Source organism: Triticum aestivum, chromosome 2A (genome assembly GCF_018294505.1).
Source record: "Triticum aestivum cultivar Chinese Spring chromosome 2A, IWGSC CS RefSeq v2.1, whole genome shotgun sequence".
Taxonomy (NCBI): Eukaryota; Viridiplantae; Streptophyta; class Magnoliopsida; order Poales; family Poaceae; genus Triticum; species Triticum aestivum.
The window spans coordinates 777,821,624-777,837,437 of record NC_057797.1 but is presented as its reverse complement, the minus strand read 5'-3'; the positions used below and the strand labels follow the sequence as shown (position 1 = coordinate 777,837,437).

The 15,814-nt window shown below is 47.9% G+C and overlaps 1 protein-coding gene across 1 annotated transcript; it reads left to right on the top strand.

Annotated features, from left to right (window-relative positions):
* Window positions 1-703: 703 nt before the first annotated feature.
* Window positions 704-2,491, top strand: LOC123191161 (protein ROH1). Its single transcript, XM_044603948.1, has one exon. The coding sequence runs from the start codon at window positions 852-854 to the stop codon at window positions 2,175-2,177; it is 1,326 nt and encodes a 441-aa protein (XP_044459883.1). The 5' UTR covers window positions 704-851; the 3' UTR covers window positions 2,178-2,491.
* The last annotated feature ends 13,323 nt before the right edge of the window (window positions 2,492-15,814 follow it).

Below are 15,814 nucleotides of genomic sequence, written 5' to 3'. Positions count from 1 at the left end.
TTATAGATGCTTAGATGTGCTCCTTTTTTTTAGGTTTGTGTATTAGCTTTGTTTTTAAGTAAAACTTTAAAAAAATACTAACATTTACAATAATGTAATATATGTTGTGAAATTATATTAAAAATGATGAGTGTAATGGTATGCGGTATTGTAGATGTTCATAAATTTTTATGATGAAAATTATGAAGTTTGAGTTAAGATAAATTTATATAATCTATAAAGTAAATAGAAACAAAACTTGTACTGAAATACTTGGTCGTGTGCGCGAGGGTAATATGCGTCTCTGATCTATGTAGTTCATCGGAGCATAAAAGAAATAAAATACTTATACTCTCTCCGATCCAAACTAATTGACACAGACTCTATAGTATAATTTTTATTTTATAATTATGTAGATGTTGTGTCGGTTAATTTGGACGTTGTAAAAGAGGCTACATCATCAATTAATTAAGATCGAACCGCTTGGAACAAGGGGATAGCTCTCTCAAAAGAAAATCAACAACTCAAAAAATATTTAATTAAGATCAGGATGAAGATATTTTGATTTAAATTTATTTTTTTGTTTACCCACACCAGCAGCAGCCAAGAGCCGCCGGATAGGGTCAGAGCAGACGCCAGCAGCGCGACAGTGCCGAGGTGGAGACAGACAGACAAACCCGACGCCTTTTTCACCCCCACCCCTCGCCTCCCCCGAAATCCCATTCCAGCCCCCCTGATTCCCTCCTCCCTTTCCCATTCCGTTCACCTTCCTTCCTCTCATAGTTGGTGGTGGCGCAAGCAGACGAACCATTCCGGATTGCTCGCCGCCGCCGCTGCAGACCGGTAGTCCAACCCTAGCGCGCTCGCCCGCAATGCCGGCCACCGACTCCTCCGCCTCGCCGGCGCACCACCACCACCACACCTCCTTCGGCCGCCACATCCTCTCGCTCCGCCACCGCGAGCACGGCCAGATCCACTCCGCCCCGCCCACGCCCGACCACGCCAACACCGCCAACCCCTCCTCCTCCCCCGCCGACCGCGAAGTCGACGCCTTTCAGCGCCACGCCGCCGAGCTGCTTCTCGACCTGCTCCCCTGCTCCCCCGACGCCGCCCCCGCCGACGCCAAGAACGCCCCGCCGGAGATCCTGTCGATAGCGTGGACCCAGCACCTGCTCGACTCCTTCCTCATCTGCCTCGAGGAGTTCCGCTCCGCGCTCCTCGGCGGCGGCCCCGGGGCCCTCGCGCGCCCCCCGCTCGACCGCCTCGTCGCCGACTTCTTCGACCGCGCCGTCAAGGCGCTCGACCTCTGCAACGCGCTCCGCGACGGCCTCGACCTGCTCCGCCAGTGGCGCAAGCACCTCGCCATCGCCGCCGCCGCGCTCGCCCCGCAGGGCGCCGCGTCCGACCCCGCCGCGCCGCTCGGGGAGGGCCAGATCCGCCGCGCCCGCAAGGCGCTCACCGACCTCACCATCCTCATGCTCGACGACAAGGACGCCGGCGGCGGGGGGCAGCGGAACCGCTCCTTCGGCCGGACGGGTAACGGCGGCAAGGACGCCGCCGGGGGCCAGAGCCGGGGGCACCACCGCCGCAGCAGCAGCGGCTCCGGCTCCGGCTCCGGCGGCTCCCACTTCAGGTCGCTGTCCTGGAGCGTGTCCCGCACCTGGTCCGCGTCCCGCCAGCTGCAGGCCATCGGGGGCAACCTGCCGGTGCCCCGCGCCAACGACGTCGCCGCCACGGGCGGCCTCGCCTCCGCCGTGTACACCATGGGCTCCGTGCTCTTCGTCACCGCCTGGGCGCTCGTCGCCGCCATCCCCTGCCAGGACCGCGGCCTCCAGGCGCACTTCGCCGTGCCCAGGAGCTTCCCCTGGGCCGGCCCGGTCACCACGCTCTACGAGCGCGTCCTCGAGGAGTCCAAGAAGAAGGACCGCAAGCACTCGTGCGGGCTGCTCAAGGAGATACACCTCATCGAGCGTTGGTCGCGGCAGCTCATGGAGATCACCGACGCCGCACAATTCCCCCTGGACAAGGAGAAGGACGCCGAGGTGCGGGAGGCCGCGCAGGAGCTGGTGCAGGTGTGCGAGGCACTCAAGGAAGGGCTCGACCCGCTCGAGCGGCAGGTGCGCGAGATGTTCCACCGCATCGTGCGCACCAGGACGGAGATCCTCGACTGCTTGAGTAGGCCCAACACCGCCGAGTAGGCGAGCCGGCATGGATCATCATGGCAATGCTGTTTGGTTGAACATTGTGTGATATACTTAAAATGCAGGTGGTATGCTGACGGTCATCGTTCGCCGGTTGAAATCGAGGTAGCTTTCCTCTGCATAAGTTATACATGTTTCTTGATGCATAGAGGCCGGCGTGGCCTTATGATAAAATCGAGTCGTTTAGTTGTATTTGATTTATTCTTTGTTTGTAGCAGCTTGTGAATCCTTCTCGTATCTGGGCAGTGCTTGGTACTGACGGTCTAACACTATTGTTTTATTCTTGAAATCTGGTTTGGCTTGGTTTGGTTTGGTTTGGTAATGCCGCCCAACACTTAGGTGCTTGGTTCATGTTCATGATTGATTAGGGTAGGGCTTGTTGGCGCGATAGTTTCGACTTTGAGTGATCTATGCGATCCAGGTCCAGTTTAGAGTTGGACGCATGCTAACATCCTCTGTCGATGGTCATGGTGTCAATGATATGTTTGGGCAACCTTGATTGTTGGTCATGTATCCATAGTTTGTTGCACCTAGCATGCATTTGCCACTTAGACACAGATTATGAGTGGAGAATGGAGATAGCATTGCTCTGTTGTGTGCAGTACCGAGTGAAATTTTGGATATCTGTAAATGCATTTTGATCTGATCGCCAGATAGCATTGCTAGTACTGTATGAACCAGTTATGTTAAGATTACCTCTTGTTTTATTCTTCAAATCTGGGTTGGCTTGGTAATACCAAGCACTTGGGTGCAAGTGCTTGGATGCTGTTGGTGATTTGATTTGATCTGTACAGGGCTTGTTGGTACCAAGTTTGCGGCTGCGCGCTTAATTTATGTGATCTAGGTTCAGTTTAGAGTTGGGTGCATGCTAAGGTGCTCTGTTAATGGTCATGATTTCCATGAGCTGTTTGGGCAACCTTATTTGGTCCTGCACTCCTGCATTTGTAGTCGGCTGTGTACCTAGCATGCATTTCCTTTTGTTCTGTTCTCTGCAGTACCGTGTGAAGTTTTTGATCTGTAAATTTCATTTTGACTTGGTATGAAAGTCATGTGAAGATTGGTCTATTTTGTTTGGACAAAAGACATCTTTCTAATTATACAGATGCTTTGCGTCCGATGAAAACCAGTCCGATCTCTGTATGACGCTCATCTAAAACATATAACAAACACAATGGATGGTGCATATGCACCGTCGTATCAATATCGGACCAAATTTATCTTGCATATAGCACAACTCCTGTATTTGGGATTGGTTTGTTGGTGATATTAGATCAGGTGTAAATGTTGTGACCGATGTTCCTCTCGTTTGATTCATGTCTCTGGATTCATAGAACCTCGACGGTCATTTAGAGAAATGCATGTATGGATGCAGACTTCTTTTGCAACTGGGTATCATGGGCTCGTGTAGGCCACACTAAATGGCTCTGCTAGTAATGTTTGGATGAAACCCAAGCAGGTTAAGATTGGTTAGGCTTTTCCCCTGTGCTGCTGATAGGCACCACCCAGTGCAACAACGTTTCCTTTTGCCGAGCAAAAATGACGCTGCATGAACGAGGCCGCTTGTTGCGGATCCATTTCTTACTGGGCAGGAACGAGGAAGCTGCCTCGCTTCCTCGTGTTCGTCCGTCTTGATCACGTCTGCAACTGCCAACTTCCATCGCCCCAACCACAGTTTCTTTGTGCGTGTTTGGTTGCTTGCACGAGGCCCGGCCTGGCTCGCGCGGGACGCAAACGGGCCGATTGGTTGCCTGCTTTTACTGTTCGGCCCGCATGGCACGAAACTTAAAGCACTTCTGGGTCTGACTCCCTGGGAACGCTCGAATCGGTAGTTTCTTCAGGGCCAGGCCCGAGCGGTGCACGTGGGCGGCGGCGGTTGCACGCGCGCGACCACGCTCGAGAAGCCGCGTTGCTTTCCGAAGCGCCGATAGTTATTAGCCTCACCGTCCCTCGCCACTCCCTCTCCCCACTCTCCCCCACTCTTCCAACTCTCACTGGCGGCAGCGGATCGGAGGAGAGCAAGAAGACCACCAGACTACATCACCAGCGAGCAGATCATCACCTGGTCCGCGGCAATGGCGATAAACACTTCTCTGTTCGTCATGCACTACTTTTTCGCGTTCGATCCGACGATAGATTCGATCCACGGCGGAGAGGGGAATGGGGAATAGAGGTAGATAAGCACAACAGTTCATACGAGTTCATATGAGCTCATACTAGTTCATGCAAGATCGGAATAGAGCTATATGCGGATGGAGTAGAAGGGGGATTGGGGGTATAGAACAGACACCGGCTAACCGCGGCGGCCGTCACCGGCGTGCGGAGCGGTGGGTCGAGTGGCTGGCCTTCATCGGGTCGTTGTCGCTGTCGGAGGAGTCGAGGTCGATCTGCCAGGTATGACGGCCTCGCTCTGGCACCCTCACTGGCATCTGCACCGGTTGTTCTTCCTCCTTAGGCTCCCCACCGATGACCGCTGGTGGCTCGATTGCCGTCTCCCAGTACACTGCGGCACGACGGTCATTAGGAGCCCAATAGTTCTTGTATTTGGACCACTTCTTCCTCTGTTTAGTGTCGTCGGAGACAGCCTGATTCATGGCCCAGCGAATGATGTCGACTGCCATCGTGCCCTTCGCCGGGTTAGGAATCGGCTGTGGGAAACGCAGTAATATCAGAAAAATTCCTACGCACACGCAAGATCATGGTGATGCATAGCAACGAGAGGGGAGAGTGTTTTCTATGTTCCCTCGTAGACTGTAAGCGGAAGCGTTATGACAATGCGGTTGATGTAGTCGCACGTCTTCATGATCGATCGATCCTAGTACCAAAAGTACGGCACCTCCGCGATCTGCACACATTCAACTCGGTGACGTCCCGCGAACTCTAGATTCAGCTGAGTGTCGAGGGAGAGTTTCGTCAGCACGACGGCGTGATGACGGTGATGATGAAGCTACCGGCACAAGGCTTCGCCTAAGCACTGCAACGATATGACCGAGGTGGATTATGGTGGAGAGGGGCACCGCACACAGCTAAGGGATCAATGATTAACTTGTGTGTCTATGGGGTGCCCCCCTCCCCCGTATATAAAGGAGTGGAGGAGGGGAGGGCCGACCCTCTCTATGGCGCGGCCCAAGGGGGATTCCTACTCCTAGTAGGAGTAGGTTTCCCCCCTTCCCTAGTTGGAGTAGGAGAAGAAGGGGAAGAGGGAGAGAAGGAAAGAGGAGGGCGCCACCCCCTCCCTAGTCCAATTCGGACCAGCCCATGGGGGGAGGGGGCACTGTGGGCATTACTTGTTTTGCCCATACGTAGATGTGTGGGCTGTTCCTCTTATACACCACACAAAATGTGTGGGCAGACCCTCTAACGCCCACACGTGTGGCACTTATCGGCGTCCAATTTTTTTTTTGAATACATGGTCAAGATTTTCCCTATACAATTTTAACATTTTTTGAATGCCTTAAAAAAACTAAAATTTAGGATTACATTTTTAAATACATTAAGAAATTCAAATTGTTGGATTAAAATTTTAAAATAAATGATCGAATTTGTCAAGACATGTTGTATATTTTTGGTATACATTTTTCATATACATGAGAAATATTTTTTCTATACACTTTTAACATTTTTTAAATGCTTAGTTAACATTTTTAAAATGTTTACTATATTCATTTATGTAATATTTATTTGAAAGTATAAACAACAGTAAAAAAAGAAAGCAAAAACATGGAAAACAATGAAAACAAAACTAGGCTGTCACCAGCACGCGCTTGGGCAGGCCCGTCTAGTGCCTTGCTTGACGCGAGTCTTCTTCCTTCAGACACCCGCAAGAAGCAAGGTATAGACGGCCAACTCCTATATGGCACCGTATGCGCCCATTAATGTGCAATTCGCAAACGGCACACACACCCATCCATTCTGGTCCGACCTATTTTGGCCGATGCTAGGCGCCGGCAGACCGGCGGAAGCGCGCGCCGGTCAGCTAATGACCGTTCGATCAAATTAATTTAATCCGTCCGATCGTACGTTACGTGGGCTGGTCGTCCTTTTTCCTTGCTTATTATACTATATTAATAAATCCACAAACCATTATTACTCCATACTTCAAGCGTTGCCGTACTTGATGCCAGAAAATAAGGAGATCGTTTACTCCTCCCACACTCAACGCTGGACGCCGGCCCTTGTGACGCCGGCCCTTGTGTGCGTCATCGGCCCAACGTCTCCAGCCATGGCCGCTCGTACGTCGCGGCATAGGTGTCGGTGGCGTCCAACCAGCCGTCCCATGGTCTCACAACCTCGAGCATTGCGTGTCGCAGGAGTCGTCGCTCGTTGTAGCACCAAGTCGCCGCAGTAGTAGCATGCCACACGGCCGTTCCAGCAGCACCATGCACCACCGGGCAGCTCCTTCGGCGTCACCACTTGCACCATGGCCAACTCTGCCATCGCCGGTTGAAACTTTTTCTATCGTCGATTATAGCTTTTTTGGATGCCCGTTGTAGCTTTCTTTGGTCTCAGTTGCAGCTTTCCTCACTGCGGTCGCAGCTTTCCCTATCACTGATCGCCGCCGTCGCTTCACCAGTTGCAGCTCCATCGTGGGACGGTTGCATCTTGTCGTAGCAAGGTTGCAACATTCCCTATGGTGTCGTAGTGGCCGGGCGCCCTCGTCGCCAGTGGTCGCCATTCGCAGATCCGCCCTTGCTAGTCAAGTAGGAAGTAGTCGCCCTGTAGAAAAACGCCGCCGTCTTGTAGCAGACTGACACCTATGTCATTGCAGGACCTAGTAGCCGCCATTGTAGCACATCCGTCACTGCATCGGCGTGCCGCCGGCCGCAGCACTCAACGTCGCCGCTCACACCATCGGCGCATTCAGTTGAAGTTTTTTCTCACACCGGATGAAGCTATTTCCATGCCGGTTGAAGCATTTTTCATAAGTTGAAGCTTTCCACCGTCCGGATTGAAGCTTTTTTCATCAATTATTGAAAGCTTGTTCTGTAAACGGTTGCAACATCTTTCATTTTGGGTTGCGGAGCCTCTGGCTTACAAGGAATGATAAGATCTTCAAACGGGCTCCGATTCATCTAGCTACTTGGAAATTCTACCTAAGAGAAAGTCTACAGATCACTACTTTTCAAGCTAAGCATGAAAAGGCCACGTTGATCAGTAATTGGATAACACTTCATCTGTAATCATTACGATGTTTCATAGAACCGGTATTGGTTGACATTCTTGCTCGGACATGGCATGTCATGTAATATTTGTATTTTGTTGCATTTTATAATGAAAATTACCGTAGAATGATTGTTGTACGGTTTCGGCTAAAAAAAAACTTCTTTCGTTTTGCAGTGCCCGATTGAAACTTTGTATATCTTTCGGTTGAAGCTTTTACACCTACGGTTGAAGCTTTTTAAGTAACGGTTGCAGCTTTTTCAGTTTGGCAGTGGCTGGTCGAAGCTTCCGCTGTCGATGAATGAAGCTTTTTCGATCTAGGCTTGAAGCTTTTTTTGTCAATGGTTGTAACACCCGTATCGGTGGTTTCAATATCTCCGCCGCACATTTGTTTTTATTCATCGGTTCCAGCATTTGGATTCATAGGTGGATTCTGTAGGAAAAAACAACGATGGATGCAACAAAAATGGCGTCGCCGCCGTCGGGGCTCAGGGCGTCGTCATGAATGGTTGCAGCAAAACATCGCGTCGGTGATAGCAAAAACGACGAGGGATGCAGCAAAACATCGTCACCGCCGTCGTGAGTCGGGGCGTCGTTGCAGCAAACGTCAACAACGACGGATGCAGCAAAAACAACGTCGCCGCTGTCATGGGTCGGGGCGCCATCATGAATGGTTGCATCAGTCTTCATCGCCGGTGGTAGCATCCTGTAGGCCCGATGCAGCTCCCACGTTTGCCTGTTCCAGCTCTCGGCGTACATGGTTGTCGCATGGCCAACACCGTGTTGACTCATCCTGTAGGCACCGATGCAGCGCCCCGCATAGCCGGTTCCAGCTCCCTGCTGTACACGGTTGTACCACCAGGCGTCGCGTCGCTGGTGACTAGCAGCAAGCATCACTGAACGGTCCCCCAGTATGTGATCCCCAGCCACGAAGCTCGCCACCGTTGTAGCATGGCCGTGGCCGATGGCAGCACCGCGCGCACGGGCCGCAGCTCTGTAGATGCACCCTACACAGATAGGAGGAGGAGGAAAAGTGGTGATGGTGCAGTTTGGTTGGGGACGACGGGGAGAAAACATCCAGATGCGGTCCTTGCTAGAGAAAAACGAGTAGACAAGGTCGCATGAGGAAGAAGATAAGGCCGAAAAGGGGAGAGTAATAAATGCCTGGGCCACAGGTCAGTGCGTCGCGCATCCAAGTGACCGGCCGAAACATTAGCTGGTCAGCCGGCAGCAAGCGTTTCCCTTACATTTTTCTCTGTTAAAACTGCACAAAAGGCCACGCGCGCCCGACAAGAATCGAACTCACGACCCCTTCTATCAGTTTGAACCTCTACCGCCGTGACTATTTCCTCCCTTTTTCTTCTATTTCGCGTGATGTTTTTTACATTGTTTGTCTTTTTTAACTATTTTCTTTTTTCTTCTCTTTTTTCCTTTTCTTTTTTTTTCTTTTTCAAAATGCATGAACTTTGTTCAAAATAAATGAATTTTTCATCAAAATTGATGAACTCTTTGCAAATTTGAGAACTTTTTTCCAAAATCACAGAACTTTTTTCAAATTCGATGATCTTTTTGCAAAATTGATGAACTTTGTTTCAATATCTATGAACTTTTTTTTTTCAAAATCGATGAACTTGGTTCAAAATTTGATAAACTTTTTCCAAAGTCGATGACTTTTTCTCATAATTAATATTTCTTTTTCAAAATCAATGTTTTTTTTTTCAAATTCGTGTACTTTTTCGGAAACTCATGAACTTTTTTCACTTTTGCGTACATTTTTAACCCTTTTACGAACATGTTCAACTGGTCAACCAATGAGATGGGAGCGAGCGAACAAATGTTTGGCCTCTTGTTCCGGGGGGAGTCTCCCATATATTCTCATTATTTTTTCATTCCAGCGTCGCGTTCGATTGTAGCAAATGATTTAATGGGCCGACCCACTAGGTGCGCCTTTGAGCGTCAATACCTTGACCCGACGCTAAGAGCGTTATTTAGTAGCTCTCGTATAGATACGCCCCATGGAGACTAGGATTGGCCGCGACCTAGCGTCTCGTTCAGCCGAGCGATCATGTTAACGGGCCACGGTCCGCTATGAAGGAAATATGCCCTAGAGGCAATAATAAAGTTATTATTTTATATTCCCTTATTCATGATAAAGGTTTATTATTCATGCTAGAATTATATTGATCGGAAACTTAAATACATGTGTGAATATATAAAAAAGACACTATTTACGGAGACTATTTTTGGAAATAAGAGTTGTTTTTGTGCAGAAATAAAAGTTCTCGGAATGGGCTGAAAATTTACGGAGACTATTTTTGGAAAAATATAAAAAATACTGGAGAAAAAAGATACCAGAGAGGAGACCCGGGGTAACCACAAGGGTGGATGGCGCCCCCTATCTTGTCGTCACCTCGTGGGTCCCCTTGACTTGTCCCTGACGCCAAACACTCCTGTAAATCCCAAAAACTCCAGAAACAAAACCTAGATTGGGAGTTCCGCCGCCGTAAGCCTCTATAGGCATGGAAAAACAATCTAGGCCCTCTCTGGCACCCTACCGGAGGGGGCCAGCATCATCGGAGGCCATGGAGGAGGATCCCGGAGGGGGCCATCATCACCATGGAGGCCAAGGACCAGAGGGAGAACCTCTCCCCATCTAGGGGGGATGCCATGGAGGAGGAAGCACAAGGGAGAGACTCTCTCCCCCTCTCTCTCGGTGGCGCCGGAGTGCCACCGAGGGAACCATCGCCGCGGTGATCGTCTTCATCAACATCACCATCTTCATCACCATCCTCATCTCTTTTAGGCGGTCCACTCTCCCGTACCCCGTTGCAATCCCCTACTTGAACATGGTGGTTTATGCCACATATTATGATCCAATGATATGTTGCCATCCTATAATGTTTTGAGTAGATTTCCTTTGTCTTTTGGGTTGATTGATAATCTAGATTGGTTTGAGTTGTATGTTTTATTTTGGTGCTGTCCTATGGTGCCTTCTGTGCCGCGCACACGTGAAGGATTTCCGTTGTAGGGTGTTGCAATACGTTCATGATTCACTTATAGTGGGTTGCTTGAGTGACATAAGCATAAACCCGAGTAAGGGGGTTGTTGCATATGGGATAAAGGGGACTTGATACTATGGTTGGGTTTTACCTTAATGACCTTTAGTAGTTGCGGATGCTTGCTAGAGTTCCAATCATAAGTGCATATGATCCAAGGAGAGAAAGTATGTTAGTTTATGCCTCTCCCTCATATAAAATTGCAATGACGACTACCGATCTTGTTAACAATTGCCTAGGACAATTTCACACACCGATTCGTCATTATTCCATACTCGCTATTTATAATATATAATATTATATTCTAACTTTATGTTAACAACACCTACTTTTATATTTTAGTTCTCCGATATCATGCAGCTATCCTCTTCATACCCACAACGTAGTTTTATTTCTCGTTTCTAGATGGAAGCAAACTTTTGGTATACGTAGAGTCGTATCAGTGGCAGATAGGACTTGAGAGAATATTGATCTTACCTTTAGCTCCTTGTGGGTTCGACACTTCATACTTATCATTTCCACCTTTGGAAATTTCTATGATGATTCCTTGCACTAACCGATAGATAGGCCGGTACACCTACAATCCCCTACATCTGGTAGCCCATCATGGAAAGGATTCCCACAACTTACTCAACTATGCCAGAGCTCATAATAGCTTGTGGCTGCACACGGAAGTTTCTAGCATGAATAATCTTATGATCCCTTTGAGCCTGGGTGGCATTCCATATGATGATCACATGGGTACTCCAGGATATCCTAGGACAACGCTGGATTGCTCCAGGTGCCCAGACAACCACTGGGTGCTCCAGAGTGCCTCAACCAATCCACCCAGATGTGCACTAAAGTAGCCACCTTAGGTTAAACCTTAGTTAACAGACTCTCACATCTTTCATGAATTCTCTCAAACCAATCCACGTCTACGAGCATAGCAAAGCAGTATGAGCCTAACATAATAGTAACACCCAGGGTTTGAAGTAAAAGACAATAGGTTCTACCTCATCAACTACTTCCCAATACCCACATGTTATCAAGTCCTAACCATGCAGTGTTTGAGGTTTGAAACTAATGCATAAAAACTGGGTAATAAGGGGATATGATCAAAGTGTTACTTGCCTTGTTGATGATCTGAAAACCCTAGTGACTCGTAGAAGCAAGCCTCGCACTCCGGAAACTCTATCGTGAACAAACAATAGCATACATGAGCACTCAGGCATAAGATGCAAAGGTAAAGATCCAAACTGAAAGTTCAAGTGAAGAGCTTCGATTTGCAAAAAGAATCAATCGAATCGGAGTCACGAAACTCAAACTACAATCAAAAAAAGTTCAAATTCAAATCTTCTTGAAACGAAATTTTAATTTGTCAAAATCATGTTCAAGTTGATTATCTGGAAAGAGGGGAACAAGACGAAGATTTTGGCGTTGGTTTCACTAGATTTGGACAAACGAGAAAAAAGTAACGAGCGTTTGAAGATCAGGGACTAATCTATGATAAAAATATTCGCGGATAGGCCCCTCGCCGAAATAAACAGAAAAAGAAAAATCTAACGAACGAACATCCGCTAACAGAGAGTAACGAACAAAAATCGTCCGTTAAAACAATCAAACCGGTGAACGTTCGCTATTTAACCTAATAAAATAAAAAACCGATCTAATCTAAACCGAAAAGAACGAAAGAAAACCGGGGAAACCGAGCGGTTTTTACCGGTTAACCGCGGGGCGGCGGGATCCGGCGGCGTCGGCGTCGGTGGCGGCATGGTGCGGCGGCAGGCGGCGCGACTGCTGCTGCTGTTGGAGGCGGCGACAGCGGCGGTGGTGGTAAGGAGGAGGGGGCGGCGGGGCTCGGCTTATAAAGGCCCGAGGGGGGGCCTCGACTTGCGGAGGGGCGAGCGGAACGGGCGTCCAAGCTGGTCTCGCCAGGCGGCGGCGGCGCGAGTGACTCCTCCCGCACAGGAGGAAGGCGGCGCGGGGCTGCTGGGCCGGCTCGGCTGGGCCTTTGGCCCAGTCAGGCGAAGAAGATTTGTTTTTTTTTAAAAAAATTTGCCCGAAGAAAAATCCTACTAAAATATAAAAAAATTCTAAAAATATCAGAAATATTTTTCACCGTCCAAACCTAATATTTAGGACAAGATGAATATTTTTCTGGCCTAAAATGCAATTTTAAAAAATGCATATTTTTCTAATTCACATAAAATAGCAAATAAAAATACGAACAAAATAATAATTTGATTTTGAAATTTCTTCTCCAATATTCCTCTCTTTTGAAGAAGTCATTTTATCTTCTCTCATTTATTTTTATTATTGGAAATAATTGGAGAGAAAAATATTAAAATCAAATTGATCCTCTTTTCAAATTTGAAAAAAAATCTAATATGAAAATATGTGAAATCTCCAACTCTCTCATTGGGTCCTTGAGTTGCTTAAGATTTCTAGGATCACAACCAAAATGCAAATAAAATATGATATGCATATGATGTCCTATGTATAACTGAAGGAAATATGCCCTAGAGGCAATAATAAAGTTATTATTTATTTCCTTATATCATGATAAAAGTTTATTATTCATGCTATAATTGTATTATCTAGAAACATAATACTTGTGGGAATACAATAGACAAACTAAATGTCACTAGTGTGCCTCTACTTGACTAGCTCGTTAATTGAAGATGGTTATGTTTCCTAACCATAGACATGTGTTGTCATTTGATTAACGAGATCACATCATTAGGAGAATGATGTGATTGACATGACCCATTCCATTAGCTTAGCACCCGATCGTTTAGTATGTTGCTATTTCTTTCTTCATGACTTATACATGTTCCTATGACTATGAGATTATGCAACTCCCGTTTGCCGGAGGAACACTTTGTGTGCTACCAAACGTCACAATGTAACTGGGTGATTATAAAGGAGCTCTACAGGTGTCTCCAAAGGTACATGTTGGGTTGGCGTATTTCGAGATTAGGATTTGTCACTCCGATTGTCGGAGAGGTATCTCTGGGCCCTCTCGGTAATGCACATCACATAAGCCTTGCAAGCATTGCAACTAATGAGTTAGTTGCGAGATGATGTATTACGAAACGAGTAAAGAGACTTGTCAGTAACGAGATTGAACTAGGTATTGAGATACCGACGATCGAATCTCGGGCAAGTAACATACCGATGACAAAGGGAACAAAGTATGTTGTTATGCGGTCTGACTGATAAAGATCTTCGTAGAATATGTGGGAGCCAATATGAGCATCCAGGTTCCGCTATTGGTTATTGACCGGAGAAATGCCTCGGTCATGTCTACATTGTTCTCGAACCCGTAGGGTCCGCACGCTTAACGTTACGATGACAGTTTCATTAAGAGTTTATATATTTTGATGTACCGAAGTTTGTTTGGAGTCCCGGATGTGATCACGGACATGACGAGGAGTCTCGAAATGGTCGAGACATAAAGATTGATATATTGGACGGCTATATTCGGACACTGGAAGTGTTCCGGGTGATTTCGGAGAAAACCGGAGTGCCGGAGGGTTACCGGAACCCCCCGGGAGAAGTAATGGTCCTTATGGGCCCCAGTGGAGAGAGAGAGCAGCGGCCAGGCTGGGCCGCGCGCCCCTCCCCCTCTGGTCCGAATTGGACTAGGAGAGGGGGGGGGGCGCCCCCCTTTCCTTCTTCCTCTCCCCCTTCCTTTCCCCCTCCTAGTAGGAGTAGGAAAGAGGGGAGTCCTACTCCTACTAGGAGGAGGACTCCTCCTCCTTGGCGCGCCCAAGGGCCGTCCGGCCTCCCCCCTTGCTCCTTTATATACGGGGGCAGGGGGGCACCTCTAGACACACAAGTTGATCCTCGTGATCATTTTCTTAGCCGTGTGCGGTGCCCCCTCCACCATACTCCTCGATAATATTGTAGCGGTGCTTAGGCGAAGCCCTACGACGGTAGAACATCAAGATCGTCACCACGCCGTCATGCTGACGGAATTCTTCCCCGACACTTTGCTGGATCAGAGTCCGGGGATCGTCATCGAGCTGAACGTGTCCTAAAACTCAGAGGTGCCGTAGTTTCGGTGCTTGATCGGTCGGGCCGTGAAGACGTATGACTACATCAACCGTGTTGTCATAACGCTTCCGCTATCGGTCTACGAGGGTACGTAGACAACACTCTCCCCTCTTTTTGCTATGCATCACCATGATCTTGCGTGTGCGTAGGAAATTTTTTAAAATTACTACGTTCCCAACAGTGGCATCCGAGCCTAGGTTTTATGCGTTGATGTTGTGCACGAGTAGAACACAAGTGAGTTGTGAGCGATATAAGTCATACTGCTTACCAGCATGCCATACTTTGGTTCGGCGGTATTGTTGGATGAAGCGGCCCGGACCGACATTACGCGTACGCTTACGCGAGACTGGTTCTACCGACGTGCTTTGCACACAGGTGGATGGCGGGTGTCAGTTTCTCCAACTTTAGTTGAACCGAGTGTGGCTACGCCCGGTCCTTGCGAAGGTTAAAACATCACCAACTTGACAAACTATCTTTGTGGTTTTTGATGCGTAGGTAAGAACGGTTCTTGCTAAGCCCGTAGCAGCCACGTAAAACTTGCAACAACAAAGTAGAGGACGTCTAACTTGTTTTTGCAGGGCATGTTGTGATGTGATATGGTCAAGACGTGATGAGATATAAGTTGTTGTATGAGATGATCATGTTTTGTTGAAGTTATCGGCAACTGGAAAAATCCTTATGGTTGTCTCTCTATTGCATAAGATGCAAGCGCCCAAATAATTGCTTTACTTTATCGCTATGCGATAGCAATAGTTGCAAGAGCAATTGTTGGCGAGATGACCACGTGACGAAACATTGATATAGATCAAGATGATGGAGATCATGGTGTCATGCCGGTGACGATAGAGATCATGACAGTACTTTGGAGATGGAAATCAAAGGCGCAAGATGATGATGGCCATATCATGTCACATATTTTGATTGCATATGATGTTTATCTTTTATACATCTTATTTTGCTTAGTTTGTCGGTAGCATTTTAAGATGATCTCTCATTAATTATCAAGAAGTGTTCTCCCTGAGTATGCACCGCTGCGAAAGTTCTTCGTGCTGAGACACCACGTGATGATCGGGTGTGATAGGCTCTACGTTCAAATACAACGGGTGCAAAACAGTTGCACACGCGGAATACTCAGGTTAAACTTGACGAGCCTAGCATATACAGATATGGCCTCGGAACACGGAGACCGAAAGGTCGAACGTGAATCATATAGTAGATATGATCAACATAGTGATGTTCACCATTGAAAACTACTCCATCTCACGTGATGATCGGACATGGTTTAGTTGATTTGGATCACGTGATCACTTAGATGACTAGAGAGATGTCTGTCGAAGTGGGAGTTCTTAAGTAATATGATTAATTGAACTTAAATTTATC

Coding starts and splice junctions, on each gene's coding strand:
- LOC123191161 (XM_044603948.1), top strand. CDS start 852: ATGCCGGCCACCGACTCCTCCGCCTCGCCGGCGCACCACCACCACCAC.